At 37.5% G+C, this 14130-nt stretch overlaps 2 protein-coding genes and 1 long non-coding RNA gene across 3 annotated transcripts in view; 1 reads left to right on the top strand and 2 right to left on the bottom strand.

Annotated features, from left to right (window-relative positions):
* Positions 1 to 7505, top strand: part of LOC106880798 (DNA excision repair protein ERCC-6-like 2) — a 29851-nt gene extending 22346 nt beyond the window's left edge. Inside the window, 8 exon segments of the mRNA XM_014930915.2 lie at positions 298 to 393; positions 959 to 1058; positions 1335 to 1487; positions 2541 to 2787; positions 4003 to 4154; positions 5196 to 5326; positions 6526 to 6713; positions 6980 to 7505. Coding sequence (XP_014786401.1) covers positions 298 to 393; positions 959 to 1058; positions 1335 to 1487; positions 2541 to 2787; positions 4003 to 4154; positions 5196 to 5326; positions 6526 to 6713; positions 6980 to 7440 — 1528 coding nt within the window. The 3' untranslated portion in view covers positions 7441 to 7505.
* On the bottom strand, positions 4129 to 9713 carry LOC128249817 (uncharacterized). The gene is made up of 3 exons (XR_008265939.1): positions 9140 to 9713; positions 7983 to 8084; positions 4129 to 4227 (listed from the first exon to the last, which is right to left on the bottom strand). It is a non-coding gene; the product is annotated as an uncharacterized LOC128249817 (long non-coding RNA).
* Positions 9714 to 11345: 1632 nt separating this feature from the next.
* Positions 11346 to 14130, bottom strand: part of LOC106880801 (opine dehydrogenase) — a 9704-nt gene continuing 6919 nt past the window's right edge. Inside the window, exon 2 of the mRNA XM_014930921.2 lies at positions 11346 to 12832. Within this exon, the coding sequence (XP_014786407.1) occupies positions 11602 to 12819 (1218 nt within the window). The 5' untranslated portion in view covers positions 12820 to 12832 and the 3' untranslated portion in view covers positions 11346 to 11601. The remainder of the gene's footprint in view (positions 12833 to 14130) is intronic.

The raw sequence follows: 14130 nt of genomic DNA on the forward strand, positions 1-14130 counted from the left end.
TCGCTCTCTCTCTCTCTCTCTCTTTCTTTCGCTCTCTCTCTCTCTCTGTCTCTTTTTCTCTCTCACTCTCTTTCTCCCCCAGTCTTTCTTTCTCTCTCTCTCTCTCTCTCTCTCTCTTTCTTCCTTCTTCCCTCCTGCTCTCTCCTCTACCCTATCTTTCTCTCCCTCTTTCTCTCTTCTCTTTCCCTCCTCTCTCTCTCCCTCTTTCCCTCCCTCTCCCTCCCTCTGCTTCTCATCATCATCGTCATCATCATTTATTAAATTGTTTTGTATTTTGTATTTCTCTCTCTCTTGCAGAGCTGGTGGACTTGGCTTAAATATAACTGGTGCAAATGTGGTCATCATTTTCGACCCAAACTGGAACCCTAGCCATGACTTGCAGGCACAAGACCGGTCAGTTGTGTTGTCCCTTAAACTGCAGCCCAGCAAAATGACTGGATCAGCCTTAATCATAACAATAACAATAACAATAATAATAACAATAACAACAATAATAATAATAATAATAATAATAGTAATAATAATTACAACAATAATAATCTAGTCGATTACATAGGCCCCAATGTTTCACTGGTACTTAATTTATAGACCCCTGAAGGATGAAATGCAAAGTCTACTTCGGCAGAATTTGAACTCAGAATGTAGTGATTGGCAAAATACTGCTAAGCATTTTGCCCAGCATGCTAATGCTTCTGCCATCTTGCCACCTTAATGATGATAATAATGATGATGATAATAATAATAATAATTGCAATAACAACAACAACAATAGCAACGATAATAATAAAGATTGATAAAACTCAGTCAGAGAACAATCACAGAATCTGTGGAAAAGTGAATATTAGTAACATAATATGGTTAATACAATGAACTAAATACTTTTCCATTGCCTTCTTGCTTTTCAAGAAATAATTATTATTAATTACGATAATTAATTATCTTTTTATTTCCATTATAGGGCTTATCGGATTGGACAGCGACGTGATGTTCAAGTGTTTCGACTGATATCGTCTTGCTCCATTGAAGAGAACATCTACTTAAGACAGGTTTATAAACAGGTATGTGTTATGTAAATAAACAATGTTTTGAATTAATATTAATATTTGTGGATGTGTAATAAGAAGTTTGCTTCTCAACCACATAGCTCTGGGGTCAGTTCTATGCATGTGTGTGTGTGTGTGTGTGTATGTGTGAGTGTGTCTACCTATTTGTGTCCTCAAACTGTTTATATACTTTATAAAATGGTGTAACCATATAGGCATTATCATACTTTATGCCTGTTATAATAACCTTCGTAATTTCTCAGAAATAATTCTTCATTAACTATATTTCAGCAATTGGAGAAAGTGGTTATTGGAACTGAAAATGCCAAACGTTATTTCTTTGGCATTCAAGGGGATCAGCAACACAAGGGAGAACTGTTTGGTTTGAAAAACATGTTTTCTTTCTCTGAAAAACAGTCGTCTCTAGTTGAAAACATTCTTGAGGTAAGTGGAAAAAGATACTTTGTCACACACCCTGTGACCTCTTCAGTGACTCTCCATCCCATGTCTCTCCCTGTCCTAAACAGGACAGGAAGAGACACATGTGATAGAGACTATTGCTTGCTTCTATTCATGCTGTTACTAATTTAACTTGAAAGCTCATGGTTCAGTATTTAAAATATGGGGTTCATATGTTCAAGTTAAAGCACATGGTCTAGTGGTTTGGCTGTTGAGTTCATGATCATGAGGTTGTAGGTTCAATTTTTTGACTAACCCTGTGCTGTATTTTTGAGAAAGACACTTAATTTCGTGCTTTTCCAGTCTGCTCAGTGGAAGTGTGTGACTTAGTAGTTAGGGTGTTGCATTTACGATGATAAGATCATGGTTTCAATTCCCAGGCTGGATGGTGCATTGTGTTCTTGTGAAAAACGTCTTCATCTCACATTCCTCCAGTCCACTCTTCTGTTAACGAGTGACTAACGAGTGAACCTGGCATCTTGCTCAAGAGTAATGTTGTAATCTCGGTCGCCTACACACCATGGAAGCTGGGTAACTGAGCCCTAGGGGTCCCAGAACGCACGATGGTACTTACTCTTTAATTTGCTAACACTTTTTTTTATGTAATATATTGGTATGGCTGCATGGTTTAAGAAGTTTATATCTCAAGACAGGATTGTCATAGATGCAATGCTTTTGATCAGAAGTTTGCTTAATCTTGGCTAACTTAGAGCTGAACAACAACAGCAGCAGCAGCAGCAGCAGCAGCAACAACAACAACAACAACAACAACAACAACAACAACAACAACAGCAGCAGCAGCAGCAGCAGCAGCAGCAACAACAACAATGTCCGTTGCTTCTTGGACCAGGCAATGTGTTGTATTCTTGGACCAGTTGCTTCTTGGTAGGCAAGATTTTTGGACCAGTTGCTTCTTGGTGGGCAAGATACTGTCTGAGATAATGCTGAGAGTTCTTTACAGACAAAATATTTTTCTCTCAAGGTCGCTTCTCTAATGTTTGCTTTCTGTTTTTCTTCCTTTTTTTTTATATTCTTCAGAGAAATAAGAAAGTGGAAAAACAGCTTGCTGGTCATAAAGTGACTAAATATGTCTCGATTACAGTGAATCAGAAGGAAACAGAATCAAATGATGAGTGGAGTGATGAAGAAGATTTCAATATCGAGGATAGCAGTAATGGCAGTGATGACAATAACAGCGATGACGAAGAAGAAATGGAAACCGAAAGCTCATCTGAAGAAGAATCCCCAGAACTGATGGCTCGAGGAGATTCCTTCAAAGATCTTGGTATTCAAATTCTCTATATTACTGATTGTTCTTTAATTTAATCCTGTCTCAGGGTTTTGTCACTCGGGAACCTTTTTAGTTCTTTAATTTCAGCTTTAACTATCTTTTTTGTATGATTTCATTGGTTTACCATTGTTCATTTCTGCAAAGACCGAAAATAGTCTACTTCAGAATTGCAGTTGAAGCAATTTTAGTTAATGGTTTAATAATATGGACGCTTACAATACTCATGAAGAAAATTCTAAATGACACGTACACCAGGATGCTGCCCACTGTTCTAAATATCTCCTGGCATCACAACATGACTAGTAAAGCATTATTCCAAGACATCCCATTTATTATAGAGACAATACAAAAGTACAAGTTGACATTTATTTATGAACTGCTGATGTAACTAGGAGCTAGAAGCTGAAATTCTTCTGTGGCAACCTTCACATGGTAACTGGGGAAGTGGTTGGTAACATCAACCAATGGCTAGAAGACACTGGATGCATTATCAAAGAACTTAAAACTGTCATGGATGACAAGGAGGAATTGAAGACGTGTGTCAGGAATACTGAAAGATTCTCAATTCAATAATTAACTAACCTCTACTCTCTATTCTCTATCCCACATATCTTTTCTTGTTCTGTTTATTCCATTTTGTATTTCTATAGTATATATCCCTAACTGTGCATGCATTGGCCTCTGTGCATGTGTGTGTGTGTGTGTGTGTGTGTGTGTGTGTGTGTGTGTGTGTGTGTGTGTGTGTGTGTGTGTGTGTGTGTGTGTGTGTGTGTGAAAGACAAAATAGAATAAGCAGAACAAGAGGAGATACGTGGGATAGCAAGTCACTAAAGAACTAACTAACCATTTTTCAGATTATGAAAAAATACAAACGGATATTTATTCACCCAATTTTCGTCATTCTTGTTCTCTTATATCACTGTATCAGTACCTTAGTTCTAATTGTAGCTTTCTTTACTTTATATCATCATGAATCCAATTTGTTGTTCTCTCCTTGACTAAGATCATCATCATGATTTAACATCTGTTTTCCATGCTGGCATGGGCTGGACGGTTTGAGAGGAGCTGACTGGCTGAGGGGCTGTTCAGGCTCCATGTCTGTTTCGGCATGGTTTCTACAGCTAGATGTGGTGAAGACTGACAGCCAGACAGTAGTTTTGAGAGCATTATTAGTTAAATTGTTATTACCTGTTCATATATTCTTTACAGGTAACTATGGTGTGGTACATGTTCATAAGAACCGACAGATAACTGGTGCGAGTCGTGCTGAGGACCACATGAGTAAGTGTGCCATGGAAGAAGTCTTACAAGATCAGAAGAACTCTCAGCAACTGGCCATGGAGTGTGAACCTTATGTCCAGGTATTACTTTCAGCTTCATTATATTTCTTTGCTTTTGTTGTTATTCTTTGCTTGACCCGCATTATGTCTCCTTCTGTAGATCAAAAGATCAAAGTTAGGCAAATTTCTGATCAATAAATATTTAGATTTTGTTTTTGTATTTGGTGTGCAAGATTCTTGTATTAGGCTACAGCATCGAAGAGGGTGCAGACAGAGATGAAAGGACTTTGATGAACTTAGCTCATTGAGTGATTAGTTAAATGGTTAGATAGTCAACCTATTCACAAATAAAAAGAAAGGAAGACGTGAAAAACGAATCAGTGTGTGTGTTTATTTCATTATTGGCATAATGACCCTCCCAAGATAGAAAAACAAATATATAGACGATCAATAAGTATCATATGAACTGAGAATAGAACAAAGATATTTTTAACTGATATTTTAAAACTAGGTATGACATATTTATTGTAAGGTGTGCCATCTTAATATTCACCACCACCACCACCACCACCACCACCACCACCATCATCATCATCATCATCATCATCATCATCATCCTTTAATATCCATTTTCCATGCTGGAATGGGTTGGGCAGTTTGACCAGAGCTGGAAATCTAGGGAACTGTATCAGGCTCCAGTTTGATTTTGGCTTGATTTCTATGACTGGATGCCCTTAGACTTCAAAGAATCATGTAATGTGAGTGCAGAGCATTGGATTATGCCTATCCGTATGATTATGCAATCAAACGTTTTAACATATGTCAAGATTATTCTACGTTAGCTTTAATGTTTGTAGACATGTGGCAGTCCAACATTTCATCACCTGTTGCATGATTATATATATCTTATTTCATTGACCATTTGCCACCTGGTCATGACAGATGAGGAAACATCTCATGGAGATGGGGACTGACTGAAGATGGAGACTGACTGCTGAGAGGGGTTACCTGGGATGACCCAAGCAAATGCTGACAAACGGTGGATGCAGTGCTGTGCTGTAATGGCACATACCTATTTGGTCTCTAAGTTTGGGTATTTTTTGTTCTTTTTCTTTTCGACAGTCACCTGACAGTGGAAAGACGAGTAAGAAAAGGAAAAAGATGACGAAAATTAAAGATTACAATGCTCCTAAATGTATTCCATTTGGTCAAAATCAAATGGTTTATGGAGAAACACCAGTGGCAGTTGTGAGGTAGGCTGATTTGATTATTATTACTGTGTGTGTGTGTGTGTGTGCGTGTGTGCACCTACTCATCTGCATTCTAACAAACACATGCACACATGCATATGCATGCAAACACACACACACACACACATAGACTGAGATGCTTTGATTGTTATTACCCTGTGTGTGTATGTGTGTGTGTGTGTGTGTGTATGCACCTACCCAGCTGCACTCTAACAAACACATGTACACATGCACATAGAGAGATGCTTTGATTGTTATTACTGTGTGTGTGTGTGTGTGTGCACCTACCCAGCTGCACTCTAACAAAAACATGCACACATGCACATGCATGCAAACACACATAGAGAGAGGGATGCTTTGATTGTTATTACCTTATGTGTGTGTGTGTGTGTGTGTGTACCTACCCAGCTGCACTCTAACAAACGCATGCAAACAGAGAGAGAGACACACACTCACACATACACAGCGGGGTTGTAATATTTCATTCCCTACCAAGCTTACATTTACCTTCCTCTCCCCTTGTGTCCTTGATTCTCCTCCCCCTCCACTACATGTGTTGACCACACCAGCTTCCTCACTCCCTCCCTCTGCCTTTTGCCCTTTACTAAGCTTATATATAAATGAGGCTGTATTGGTCCTCAATCATTGCCCTACCCTATACACGCTAACTTTACTCTGCTGTCCTGCCAGTCATCACTCTCACTCCTCTGTAGACCACCTCTGTTACCACTCTTCACTTACTTTTGCTTTCATCTCATCACCCACCCTTATCTTTGTCCACCTTTGCTATTGCTAATCACTCCCTTCTTGATTTCACCCCAAATAGCCCTGCCATTTGCCATGATACTGTCACACGGAGTTGTGGGGAGCATGGAGTTATCCCTGAATTACCATTAGTCCCTGGTCTGTTCTGACCCAGAACAGTAGTTGTTGTCAGGGTTCCACCAACGGATTAAATGGATTTCCCAGAGGTAGAGGAGGTTGACAAAGCTGGTTGGAAGGCAGCTCTTATAGGAGGAAGACACTCTGATATAAAACTTGTAGTCAAAATAGTGTTGTATTGAAATGGTATACCCCTTCCCACGTGGGAATCTGTTAGATTTAAGAACTATAATTAGTTTGTAGTTGCTTTTGTAAACAAACTATCACGTGCTTTTACTTTTTTGTGTAAGTTAATTATTACATTCTGTTTATTTCATTAGGGACCACTTGGAAAAAATGGTTGATACTTTACAGTTTTCATCACTTGAGGAACTTTGTCAATCAATAATTAAAATGTCTGCTGCAAATCGAGCTGAACTATTACAGCAATTCTATACCAAAATGTATGGCTCACAAATATTTTCCGTATTCCAAAAACTTCCACGATTTTCACAGAGTTTATCAACAGGTAAGTTAACCATGTGCCCCCTCTATATACACACAAACGAATTTATATATATATAATATATATATAATACGTATGTATATATGTGTGTGTGTGTATCTTTGTGCTTGTGTTTGCCCTGACTGCCACTTGACAACCAGTGTTGGTTTGTTTGTGTCTTCATAACTTAGCAGTTATATTAATTCTTTTACAATGTTAATTCTTTTAACAACAGTCCATCACAAAGTTAAAAACGTTTTCTAGTCTGTTAACAAAATTCTGATTTGTAGGTTCCAATCAAGAAGAAAATGGTCGAAATCAACAGAAGAATGATTCTCAGTTAACGACACAAGACAACAATCAGGTGAATGCTGTAAAAAAATCATTGAATTCTAAAACGTGTAGAAAGAAATTTACTAAGCTCCATCACACTCATAAAATGAAACCAGACTTTGGAAATCCTTTTGCTTCTCCTGCAGCTTCAACTTCGAAAACAAGCGACAGTGTATGCGGAAATCAGAAATACTTGCATCATCGGCGTCTTGTTTCAGACGTAAAATATTCTTCCAATACAAGTAATTCTAATAGCAGTTTGGACTCAGAGAATCCAGAAACAAACTTACCAACTGTACCAGTTGATTATGAAGCTGTGATATTTACCGAAGCAGACAATATTTTCTTTTCAGAGTCTAACCCAACCAACACACATCGCAAACCTCCTCCTAAATCAAAGTTAAAATTCAAAAGATAGACAAACTTCCATATTTCTGAGGTTTTGTACAATGAAACATCTTTTAATAAATCTTAATAAAATAATTTGTTTTATAAAAAAAAAGGATGTTTATTATTTCAAAGTAATATGTTATTATATGCTTTTTTAAAATACAAATATATTCTTTTGCTAAAAGCATTTTTTGTTTCATTTCATGTACATCTGAAATGTTCATGTGTAGAAGTAGAAATTTCAAGATCTTTAACCTGCAGAATATGACAATATCTCTCAAAGCATTGGTACTTTGACTCCCAGGCACTCACGAGAAATATTAATTGAGCAGGAGAAACTGTAGTTACTTATCTCACACCAAAATTACTAAATAATATAGATGTATATAACCATCTATGTATCATGTGTATACATCAGTGACAGGCCAGTTACTGCAATATTCACCCTGAGCTTAACATCTCTTTATTGTGTTAAAAACACAATAAATATTGCTGGGAGATGAAGAACTGTCCTCACAGTGGCCAGATGTATTTCTGCCAATTTGAACCTTTTCAATAATGTGTACTTACGGCTAGTTGCATACTTGGATGTGAAGTCATCACCTCCATTATAGGAAACAGTGAATAAGACATTCTTTGATGTTATGAATTGCTGCCCAGCTGAACAAACATCTGTAAAAGCAATTGAAGCTGTATCAATTAAAATAGCCCTCTGTTAATCATACTTAATGCATATGAACTATTAACAGGCAGCTTATTGCCATGTTCACTGTAAGATAACATTTCTGTTGGGCATGTTATGTTAAAAACATAATAAATATTGAAGGGAGATGAAAAAAATCATCCCAGCAGTGGCCACTGAGAAGGCCAGAAGCATTTTGGCCTTTTTCAATGAGGTGTGCTTGCACCTTCATGAGAGTTTATCATCTCCAATATAGGAAATAATAGATAAGACATTCACTGACATTGCAAATAGCTGCCTGACAGAATAAAAATCCTGTATGTGCAATTGTGGTAATATTTAATTGAAATGATCAGTTATGTAACATACCTTATATATATATATATATATATATATATATATACCCTATTGATATATGGAGTAGTTTTCTTTGTCCAATAAAAACTTTATCTTGGAATGATATTTTGGAAAAGTAGGATAGGAAACAAGGTGTGTAGGTAGGTAGGTAGTTATGGTAATTTCATTTGAAAGTAGATATCAGGAATGATCTATGTGGAACAGGGAAGATTACTTGAAGGCCTTATCAAGATTAAAGCTGGGTTCCTTTTTTTTTTCCTTTCACCTTACTATTATGACAAACCTTATTAAAAATATCTGATGTAGAATCTTCAAGTAAAACGCAACTAGGTTTATTATTTTTTTTTTTTTTCAAAGTTGGTGGTCAGTAACATTGTTTGTTACAAGTTTCTAATAAGCCAGTCACTGGGTCATGGCATTTCTTGTGGTGAAAGTGCTTGTGCAGTTCTGGTGGAAGTACCACTACGAATATTTTTTATTAAAAGATAACAATTTAAAAATTTTTGTGTGGACGTAAAAAAATCAGTAAAAATGACACACACACACAAACATATAGTATATATATGAGGCTGTGTGACCTTTAAATTATAAATAAATAAAAAAACACATTAAGTACAGGACATCACCACCAAGTGAAAAATGCATAAATACACGCAAGATAAGTACAGGACAAATATCCCAAAAATACCTAGCCTTGTCCACAGTAAGTTCTTACATATATATATAATTTCTGCGACTCCACATACTGTTTTTTTCTCTCTCTATAATCCACTATATTTCCTTTTTCTCTCCCTCCTTCCTTGCTGTCCCCTACCTGTCTTTCTTTCACTCCCTACTATCTTTCGTTCCTTCTCCTTTCTCTTCGTTCCCTCATCCTCTCTTTTGTCCCCCCTTCTCCTCTGCCTGTTGCTCACACGTCACTACAGGTCATTTCTCTCGCCTCTGATTTTTCTGAAAGAGACGTCCATCTAGCTGGACGTCCTTTCGACATTTTTTCTCTTCTATTATTTTCTTCTCTTCTATTTATTCTATATCCTTTCAAAATTTCCCCCACGTCTTACCCATTACAATTCGTCTTGGCCTAGCAGCCCTTAATGTTTGTCTTCATCGATTGTTCACTCCGTACGCCCACTCTGCTGTTGTTTGTTCGAAGTCTTAACTCTCCACAAATTTTATAATTTTAAAATTTCTGGATGTTGCTGTCTTATGAAGTTTTCCTATCTTGTCGCCGAAAGCACAAAACAAGGAGTGATAAAACAGTCAACAACTGACGAGGTATTTTGTCCCGTACTTATCTCTCGTGTTTACATATTTTTCACTCGTTGTTAATGTCCTGTACTTAATGTGTATTTTTTAAAATTTATTTATAATTGAACACCAGACAGCCTTGTCCACAGTAAGTTCTTACATTTATATATATATATATATATATACATTGTGTGTGTGTATTTACGTTTATATATATACATACACGCACATATGTATGTAGAGATATATAAATTAATGTGTATGTGTGCAGTTCGTATCTATTATATTTCTTTTATATCTTCCTCAAAAATATTTATTTATAATTGAACACCACACAGCCTTGTCCACAGTAAGTTCTTACATTTATATATATATATATATATATATATATATATATAGTGTGTGTGTATTTACGTTTATATATACATACACGCACATATGTATGTAGAGATATATAAATAAAATGTGTATGTGTGCAGCTCGTATCTATTATGATATTTCTTTTATATCTTCCTCAAAAATATTGCCGAGGTGAGGCTGTTCTAATTTTCTCCCCTTCTCACCCCAATACTTTCTCTTTCTTCTTATTCAGACGTTGTGATGACAGCGATTTGTTTTGTTTTAATGTCTGTTTTTGCTGTCTCTCAATCAATAAACCCAAGTCACTCTCCTAGCAAATAACTTGTAACTGACAAGAATTTATAGGGAGCAATTATAAGTCTTGTTAAACATTTAGAATACTAAAATAAAGCCACTGCGGTACGATATATTATTTATATAGGTTAAGCGGTCAAATGGCTAAAACAAGTAAAAAAAATATAGTCAACAATTGATATTCCGGCATGACAATGCCATAGTCATAAAATTACAAATAAATCATAAATAAGAGAACGGAAGAAACAATTTATAATGGGTTATTAGATGTAATTCCATCGGCTAAATTCGGTGTCATTGTGTGAAACAAAAATACCTTAACAGGCTTTAATTCATTAAAAAATTCCCCCAAAGACGAACGACGTCTTTTATGTGCGAAGCAGGACTGAACCCAAGACCATGTGGTTGAAAAATGACACCTTATTTTACTCTCTCGTACGCGTGCACACACACACGTATGATGGGCTTTCACCGAGTGTCCATCTGTCACAGTCACTCACAAAGCGTTGGTCAGCCTGGAGCAATAATAGAAGACATTTGCCCAAGGTGCTGGGGAGTGGAACTGAAGTAAAAACCACGTGGTTATAAAGCAAGCCTCTTAACCACACAGCCATGCATGCGCCTAGATGTATAAAAGAAAAAGACTAGATGGCCATGGTTAGAGTGCTTAATATCATAGATCTGCTAAGGCAGCGAGCTGGCAGAAACGTTAAGACGCCGGGCGAAACGCTTAGCTGTATTTCGTCTGTCTTTACGTTCTGAGTTCAAATTCCGCCGAGGTTGCCTTGCCTTTCATCCTTTCGGGGTCGAAAAATTAAGTACCAGTTGCATACTGAGGTCTATCTAATCGACTGGCCCACTCCCCAAAGATTTCGGGCCTTGTCCCTAGAGTAGAAAAAGAATATCATAGATCTTGCTAAACCGGAACTAATATTGGGGTTAAATGACATAAAGAATTAGATCAACATTATTATGCAAAACAAAAGCCAAAATGGATATCTTATAAAGCTTTATTCGTGGAGGGTAAACAAGAACATTGAGATTAATCAACTATTTTAGTTGTTATCTCCTATCAAGCGATTTCAGTTCTAATAAATAAGTTTAGAGTTTATTATTTCAGTACAAATTTTTAGAATTTCAGTTAATCGTTTCTGTTTTTTTTTTAATATAAATAACGAGAATACACATGCCAAGTAATGCAGAAAAATAATTACTGCAGTGATTACTATCGGAGAATCAATAAGGAATCTATCGCAGATTAACTAACTCGAACAAAGTGGAGAAGTGATAACGTTGAGGGGCGCGAGTCATGCCCATGTCTTTGCCTGTTAACTGGCCGTTCACCAGAAACTCTTTACCGAGAATCTTCTGACCCCAGAGGATAGTTTCATCCATAGCAGGGGTGGGTACTCCTGCTATTTGGGCAATGCCGCGGAATACTACCATGCCAAAAGGAAGATCTTCTGTCATGTAACGGTAGTTGAAGTCGGGAACAAATTTACCTCCTTCAACCTCCTTCATGGGGTGCACCAGTCCATTGTAAGCCTTGCATGTACGCATGGCTGTTTGCAGGGTGCTGAAGTCAGAGATACTCTCCTTGTAGTTAAGTTTGTACCAGTCAAAGAGATGAATGACGTCACTCATATCCATGTCTGGGTACTTCTTCTGGATAGCTTGTGCAGTGTTGAACAGCTCGGTGCTCACTTTGTCAAGCATACCAGCAGCAAAATCATTCAGGCCTTGATAGAATAACGGTTTCTCACTAAGGGGTTTACCATCCCAGTCCTTCCAGGTGCCGTACATCATTGGAGGATGAACAACAGAATCAGCTAACAGATTGATAGATAAATAGTTAGCAGCAAGAGTGAGCTTAGGCTCTTTACCAATAATATACTGTATGGTGGGTAGAACAGGGAAATAAGGTCGGCACCCACGCATGATAATTGCACATGCAAGTGTGTCTTTTGGGCCAAGAACTTGAACTTCCCGAGCAAATTTCTGGATACGGCAAGCCCATGGCAAAGATTCAAAAGAAACGATGGCGCAAGTTTTTCCTCCGATGCCCAACAAGTCGCAACATTGGAACTGGAAACCAGGCTGACTTGGAAGACCGACTACAACAGTATTTGGCTCAATATACGGCGCGATAGCTTTGAAGTAGCCCTCGTGAGCAAATGCTGGAACTGTGAAAATGATAATATTACATCCCGGTACAGCTTTTGAAGGATCATTGGTGATCATGTTTGGTCGGGACTTGATGAACTTGGTGGTTCCATCCTTTTCTTTAAACTCTACGGTGAACTCGTCATTGCCCAGTGTGTTTCTGAATCGCTCAGCTTCATCTGCAAACAGAGACATCACGTTCACTTGGACGTTTCTGCGAGATGAAGCAAGCCCAGTTAACACATGAGCGCCATTGCCACCACCACAAATCAACAACTTCACCAGAACATCAGGTTGCGCCATTATTGGTTAAGGCCTACAAAATAAAGTAAAGAAACACAACAATAAATATTGGAAATAATCAATAAGCATATTTCAAACAAAATAGTCGACTGTTAGAAAGATACAACACTGAATAAACACAACAGTTAAATCGGCCAATATTTTATTAAACAGAAGTAGCTGTAGCAACTGAGAAATTCACGTATTTACCTCTTCCTGTAGATATGTGTTCGATCCCAGTCACTGATAACACATTACATAACTATACAAGTTTCCGTAAAAATCATTAAACTCTTCAGTTCACCCAAATAAATACTAGATACCCGTTTTTCTTTGTAACAATGATTTCAAATTTTGATGCAAGGCTGACAAGTTCGGGAGAGTGAGTAAGTAGATTACCTCGATCCCAGTATTTAACTGGTACTTGTTTTATCGACCCCGAAAAGATGAAAGGTAAAGTCTACATCAACGGAATTTGAACTCAGAACGTAAAGACCGACGAAATACCGCTAAGCATTTTGCCCAGCATGCTGTCCATTGTGCCAAGTCACCACCCATTACTCATTGATAATATTAAATACATTATGAAAGCGATGAGCTGGCAGAATCGTTAGCACACCGGGCAAAACGCTTTGTGGCATTTCGTCCGATTTTACGTTCTGAGTTCAAATACCGCCGAGGTCGACCTTGCCTTTTATCCTTACAAGGTTGACAAAATAAGAACCAATTAAACACTGGGGTCAATGTCATCGGCTTACAATCTCCCCAGAAATTTCTGGCTTTGTGCTAAAATTTCAAATCAATATTAAATACATTATTCAGAACTGTCTTTGAAGCATTATAGGTCTCTGGTCAAATCAATGCCCTGAGCTCTATAGAATTTATTGGCAGCAAGCCACAGCATACATAGAACAGAATCAAGCCCCTAGACAACGTGAGGCCCACGGGCAACTGTCCAATGTATCCATGCCTTAAGAACGCACAGACATTGCCTAGATCAGAGATTGGCAACAACTGAATTTCGGATTTTTAAAGAATTTTCAGATTTAATATATTAATGGTCCATTGAGCAGTCGATGCCCATTAAATAGTCTTTTGTGTTACGATTTGCTTAATTTTTTGCTTACATAAACGTTGCTATTGATGGAAATGGGCAATATAAACTGGTATCTTGTTATATGTAGGGTGTAATATAACATACATGGATTATGGATAAATGTACTTTAGTTTCGCACCTATAAAACGCTTAGCCGTATAGGTGACCCTTTAGACTCAAATGGCCGACGGCGCATAACCTATCTGGCCATTTGAGTCTGACGACTATATATATAT

Source organism: Octopus bimaculoides, chromosome 18 (genome assembly GCF_001194135.2).
Source record: "Octopus bimaculoides isolate UCB-OBI-ISO-001 chromosome 18, ASM119413v2, whole genome shotgun sequence".
In the NCBI taxonomy this organism is placed as follows: Eukaryota; Metazoa; Mollusca; class Cephalopoda; order Octopoda; family Octopodidae; genus Octopus; species Octopus bimaculoides.